This window comes from Eptatretus burgeri, chromosome 15 (genome assembly GCF_056783735.1).
Source record: "Eptatretus burgeri isolate ZD-2024b chromosome 15, Ebu_testis_v1, whole genome shotgun sequence".
In the NCBI taxonomy this organism is placed as follows: domain Eukaryota; kingdom Metazoa; phylum Chordata; class Myxini; order Myxiniformes; family Myxinidae; genus Eptatretus; species Eptatretus burgeri.
In genome coordinates, this window is record NC_140975.1 from 58,847,249 (window position 1) to 58,854,217 (window position 6,969).

Below are 6,969 nucleotides of genomic sequence, written 5' to 3' on the forward strand. Positions count from 1 at the left end.
ATGAAATTATCCACAAACATTCGAAAAATGACACAGCATCAAAGTATTCACACCTTGCTCGTTCTGCAAATTGCTCATGCTTTTAAAATAAATACTCAAAATTGCACATTTGTAGGTGATGAGGTTTGTGCATACGCACGCACGCATGCACACGCACACGCACACACACACACACACACACACACACACACACACACACACACACACACACACACACACACACACACACAGTAATATTAAGAGTATAAAGGAGAAAATGTTTGCTTTTGTTTTATATATATATATATATATATATATATATATATATATATATATATATATATATATATATATATTTCAAGTTTAAAAGAAATTGCCATTTTGGGTTCAAATAAATAAATAAATAAATAAATGAATGAATAAACGAGTAAAAATTAGAAAAGATGATTCTATTTACTTTTGGCTTGGTTTGTTTTTAAAATAATCATGTGACATGAAAGACTCTTTCGTACCCAAACACCGCCATTGCACCACCTGGCCTTCACTATAAATTCATCTTCCGATGTGCTTCTGGACAAGTCCTGAGACAAAAATTACTATTTCTAACTTGATAGAATCAAAATAAATTTTTTTTTTATTTTAAGCTATGGCCTATCAACTCACTCAAACTCACAAACTTCCAAAAGTGATTGTTTGTCATACAAATTAGTTAATGAACTGGATAATTCGTCGATATATTTTCTGATCAACTTTATAAAATGTCGATTTATTTATCAAAGTAAATGAATGATGAGACTGTCGCTAAACTGATTGAAACATGTTGAATCGACGAATGACTTTCACAAGGATTTTAACAACCCTTCAAAGTGCCATTGTTAGTTTTTTGAAAAGAAGCAAAAGAACAAGATGGACTTTTGGAAAAGGAATGAATTTTTCCTTAAAAACCCAGGTGCTCATTAACTCCCACAATATTGATTTTTTTTTTCTTTTCTTAACTTGAACAAATTCCCTTTAGCTTTACAAATTGTCTCTTTCTGCCATATACGTAAAGCCTTTAAAATCATCTTGGTTGATCTGCTTAATAATGGCATCTTCAATCGGTGTCAAAACGGGATCTTCTCTCGTGAAGTCTTGGTCAAAATTGTTCACATCTTTCTTCGTTTTCTGTTGGAACACCAAGAATCACATTATGTAATCTTCAAGCGATATTGTAACAACAGCGCAGCGTGCTACACCAATCTCTCACTCGTACTCCGGTGATTTTTAGCGAAAGCAATAAACTTCTAGGTTTCATGAATAAGACGCGTCTCTGGTGTTTTGTTGATAAGGCATGATTACATTAGTTGCCTCAACATCAGAATATTAATCGGTTCAGCATCGGCCTTGAGGCATGGCTGCGATGGTCAGGTGGCTGTGCATGTTTGTGATGTATGGAACATCAACCTTTTATTGGCACCGATTAATTGAAGCAAGCAACACAGCAGGTCTGTTTAGAAGCTTCACAAGGAGGTCCGCAGATGTAATTTGCAATCTTTTCTGCAAGTTCTCAGACTCAAAGCACAAAGTCTAGGTCCACATTAGTATTGCACAGCTTTTGCCATCATATCAGCACTATTCAGATTGAGGAAAGAGGGGGGGGGGATTTCACAATTTCTCCATAACCCCCACAAATTACCAAATACTATTTCATGACTCTTGAGGTTGAAGTCTTGCACATCAAAATGACCCTCTCCCCAAGCCGAAACATATTTCGATAAAATCCCAGCCTATGTCAATCGGGTTTCAGACATGACATCTAAAGGTAAAAGCAGATTTCTGGATATGGCAGATGCAACACATTTTGAGTCGTATTTCTACAGGCGATTCACTCATTCGCTCATCGTAAAGGTGGTAAACGATAGACGGGATGTACTATGAACTTCAATTGACCTTCTCCAAAAAAATAAAAGCAAAATTAGCATCACAGTATACAGTGCTTCTTACAATGCGAGGCTTGAATGGTGGCTTGATCTTCCGCTGTTCCAGCAGTTCCCAGTCCATGTCATGGAAGAACGGGTGCTTACAAATCGCATCTTCTCCTCCGTGTTCCACTATGCAGCCAAGACGTTTTGCCGGATTCTTCGTCATAAACTGAGGAAGCCAAAGTGAAAAACAACTTGGTTGCGGTGACTTGTCAATTCTCACATTCCAGACCAGCGGCATCTCTACATTTTGGGGAGATCTTTAAAATACATTGTTCTTGCTTTTATTGTCTGTCATTGGCTCACTTGTTACAGCAAAATAATTGCTCCCTCTCCTGTTGTCACTGAAAACAGTTATTTGTCACAATGTTATGAGCTGGTGGGGGATGTGAGAGGTGTAGCATCATGGATACAACATGATGTTTCCTGGACTTAGATTTGATTGGCAGTGTGCCATTTCTGCAATCACTCACACACACACACACACACACACACACACACACACACACACACACACACACACACACACACACACACACACACACACACACACACACACACACACGGGAATGACAAAGAAGAACTTCACGGAGATATTAAACACCATCCCTGGGAATCAGTGACGATCCTCAAAAGAGCCCTCGGAACAAGACTTTGAGAACAACAAATCTTCACAGACTGGTCCATGAATCGTGACCAACCTTACTGAAACGGAGGTGGACACTTCAAGACCTGGGAGGACTCTGTTCCACCTTCTGAAACCCACATATGGAGATAACAACCAACAACACCCACACTCTGAGATCATTTGGAATTAACTATTTATGTCAGAGTCTTTCTAGCATGGGAAGGAACAGAGGCAATTAAACTCCCACAGTGAATTCAGAACACTTATCAAAGGCACATTAAAGAGAGGTGAGATGTAAAAAAGGGGGCTGCGATCTCAAAGTGGTGTATCTGATAAGCATGCATCAGAGGATGCAAGGTTATTTGGGAGTAAAAGGAACAATGATGTGAGAGATGCCCTTCGGGCTTAGAGGATGTAAAAGGGCTGTGGTGGAGACTACGGGGGTTTTGTTGTCGTGATAACAGCGTCCAAAAGAGAGGAGGTATCATGAAGCATTGGGGAGAATGAGAGTATTAAGACTAAACAATGGAAGTGCGAAGGGTTGGTTGGCATGGTGGATGCCAGCCAGCCAGAGTCTACTATTGGTTTAGAAACCCGAGATATTCTATATAAATGGAAACCAGTGGACAAAAAAAGGAGGCATGGTGAAGCACTCGAGTCAGTTACAGAGATGGACAACCAGAGGGGAACAGACAACTAGGTGTAGATTGCTCTGATGATAGATGGTGCTTTTGCTGAACAGATCACGATGAGAGGGAATGCTTTCAGATTTCAGATTGTGATCAGGCTATGCTGGCCCATGCTCCTGGTTCAAGGTCGTTTTGTTCATAGTACATGTTGTGCAGAGCACACACCCTTCCCTGACTTCCTGTTGGTGTAGCATTGTCACAGGCCACAACTGTGGTTATCTTTCCTGCTTTGCAGTCCCTGCAAGTGTGCATCATACCCGAATCTTCAGTGAACTCAAACACCCATGGATTTTGCCATTTCCTATTCATCTGGATCCCCTATGCAAATTGTCAGAGAAAATCCAAACTCTCACTCCATCCTCTTTTGGTTGTCAAAATTCCTTGACATGGTGGACATTTTACTTGTGGAGCAGTGAAATAAACTTGCAATGCGAAATCTCAACCCAACTTCTCGTTTACCTCCTTCCGGTCCTGCTAGGTATGTTCACCGACAGGTATGTTCCAAATTCCAAAGATTCCTGCCCGAACATACAGGGAGCACTGCATCAGGAGAACAGCTGCGCTCCCGAGCAATATTGATAACAGAAGCCATGCGTTGCAAACGGAAGAACAATAATAACATTGGCATTTTATGGGGTAGTAAATGAGTGAAAATTGACTGAGCATTTTGCATTAAGTCTGCTTCCAGACTCATTTGATTTTTGACTTGTTGTGCAATATTGTAATCTGAAGGTATTATTGCTCTCCAGGGTGGTCCATATGTTTTGTTTCCCCCTGTAAACAAATAACACGGATTTGAATGAAGCTATTTGTCATGCCTTCTGCAGTGTTCACCATGTGTCAAGGGGTTTCAGTACCCACGATGCAGTGCTCAGGCACCATATTGCTTGGCAAGCTAAACAAGCGATAAAATGTAAACAAGACCGAACAAGGCCTAAGAATTAGCATAACCTTCCATTGCAGTAAGTCAGAAGGAGATAAACATGCTGGATTGTGGAGCTACTGATGCTATCGTTGCCAGGGAAGTGAATACAAGCAACATGGCAGTGAGCATGGCATTATGGGATAACACTGAAAACCCTTTGTAGGTGAGAAGGTTATCACAACGGACATGGTGGTGGATAACTCTGCAGTAAAACTATTGCTGCTATACAGTCAGTCCAAGTGGGCTTTTGGAAGTATTTGTCAGATTCACATTTTTGCTTTTTTTGTATACAGTATTGTCAATTGTTATTCTCATGGGGATAATTTGTGACAGGTAAAATCTTAAACAATTAAATTGGCTAATATATATTGAGGTCACACTGTACATATTACTATGTTTTTTGGAAACACAAGCAAGTACCACCTGCTATTGGTTTGTGTGTGTGTGGGGGGGGGGGAGAAGATAGAGACAGAGACAGAGACAGAGACAGAGACAGAGACAGAGAGAGACAGAGAGAGAGAGAGAGAGAGAGAGAGAGAGAGAGAGAGAGAGACAGAGACAGAGAGAGACAGAGAGAGACAGAGAGAGAGAGAGAGAGAGAGAGAGAGAGAGAGAGAGAGAGAGAGAGAGAGAGAGAGAGAGAGAGAGAGGTCACAAGTCACAAGTCGGCGTTTGCAGATTCACTACGTGTGCCCAGACACAAACCTTCCTTCCTTGTTTTTTTTTTTTTTTTTTTTTTTGCATCACAAACCTTCTTGGGAGTCACTGAAATCCACCGTCATTGGTTTCATTGAAATTTGTTATTTAATTCTCAAGTTATAGGAGGAGAGACACACAGACAGATGGACAGACAAACAAACAGACAGACAGACAGAGCTCCTTTTATAATATAGATTACAAGACATGTGAATCAAGCAGTATATATTATTATAATATTCATTTGATCACAATGTTGGAAGGACCGTTTTGGTTTTATTACACCCAATCACAACCCCACCTCCAGGCATGTGTGCGACAAGGTGGAAGCAATATACTCGTGTGGCAGATGGCCATTGTTGCTCACAGTTCATGCAGCTTCAGCTGATATGGAACACGATCTGTGCCTTACTGCTCTATCAAGCAAGGGGGTTAAATACATATCTTACATGCATACATACATACATACATACATACATACATACATACCTAATAATACATTATTCTTTCATGGCTGAACCAGCACCTAGAGGCCCCAAATTTTGGGTGTCGGTACTTCAGAATCTGGGCAACGTTTTAAGCTCTGACACGTTGGCCTTGATGTCCATTTTGTGGCCATTAAAACCACTATAAAGTGTATATTGTGATGTGAGGTCAGGCAGTGTTGCCACCAGCCTGAAAGCATAAGGTAACCACCATGAAACCAATAACTCCATCACTTTTAAATGTCCAACATGTCAAAAAACCAGCACGAGGAAAAGCACCAGGTACCCCTTCCGCTGCAGGCAACATTGGGTGCCCCATATAATATAATATGGAAAAATTACAGCCCCAGACCAGGAACCAAATCCAGGTCCTCTGACAAACCATAACAATGCTCTTCTTTCTGAGCTATCTGGGCAACACACGAGCTGAGCAACGCAATTCTTCCACATATATAAGTGCCACTCTATTTTCCCCACTGCTTCCGGGACATTCGCTGCCAATCAGAGGAGCAGCTAGGACCTGCTCTTGAGAGGTGTATATATATACGACCATATATACATGTATGTATATATATATATATATATATATATATATATATATATATATATATATATATATATATATATATATATATATATATATATATATATATATATATATATATATATGGTCGTAGTTCATGAACTGGTCACCCTAAAAAGGCGGAGTTGTTACATGTTTTTCAAAACATCCACTTTCCACTTTGACTACAGACCAGAAAAACCACAGATATCTCGATATCTTAGTATGAAAAGAAAGGTAATTTTGTCGAGTTTAATGTGGAAAAAACAGAAATAAAAAAATATGCAATAATTTTTGTGTAACAGGCAAATAAGTGATACAAGTCAGGGGTGGAGTAAACAGGCGGAGGTGGCGGATGTGGCGGATGTGGCGGATGTGGTGAGTCAAATTTGGAATAAACTGAATTTATTTCAATCAATAAGCTTTAATCTAATCTATTTTGTTATTTTTTTAGGTGAGTAACACTTGGGACTTGCTGTTGCATGATGCAAAATTGATTATTCAACTCGTTATTATTCAGCAAACCCTGACCAATATGTACAAACTCCTAAAAGAGATCTAGTAAATATCTTTACATAGTTATGTATCGAGCAGATTCTCAGGATTAATTTGGCACTTGAATTGTCAAAAACGGCCAAAGGATAACTGATCCACATCCAATTTACTCAGAAAGGGTGAATTCGAGATAAACGCGAAAATGTGTTTTCCTTGTAATGCATTATCCATTAAAGTTCAGAATTAAAAATACCATATTCGCTGTCAATTAGTGGTTTTTGCTAATTTTTTTTCACACAAGTGCATGTAGCTTGATGATGTCTATTAACACAGAGAAAAATGAAAAATTGAATATTTTGACCCTGTAACGCAAACGATGACCAGTTCATTAACTACGACTATATATATATATATATATATATATATATATATATATATATATATATATATATATATATATATATATATATATATATATATATATATATATATATATATATATACATACATATATATATATATATATATATATATATATATATATATATA

General features: G+C 38.7%; 1 protein-coding gene across 2 annotated transcripts in view; it reads right to left on the minus strand.

Annotated features, from left to right (window-relative positions):
• Positions 1-341: 341 nt before the first annotated feature.
• Positions 342-6,969, minus strand: part of LOC147012278 (protein kinase C epsilon type-like) — a 341,866-nt gene continuing 335,238 nt past the window's right edge. For both annotated transcript variants that reach the window (XM_085856184.1, XM_085856185.1), the window contains 2 exons: positions 1,963-2,109; positions 342-1,143 (listed from right to left, as the gene is read on the minus strand). In XM_085856184.1, the coding sequence (XP_085712310.1) occupies positions 997-1,143; positions 1,963-2,109 (294 nt within the window). In that variant the 3' untranslated portion in view covers positions 342-996. The remainder of the gene's footprint in view (positions 1,144-1,962; positions 2,110-6,969) is intronic.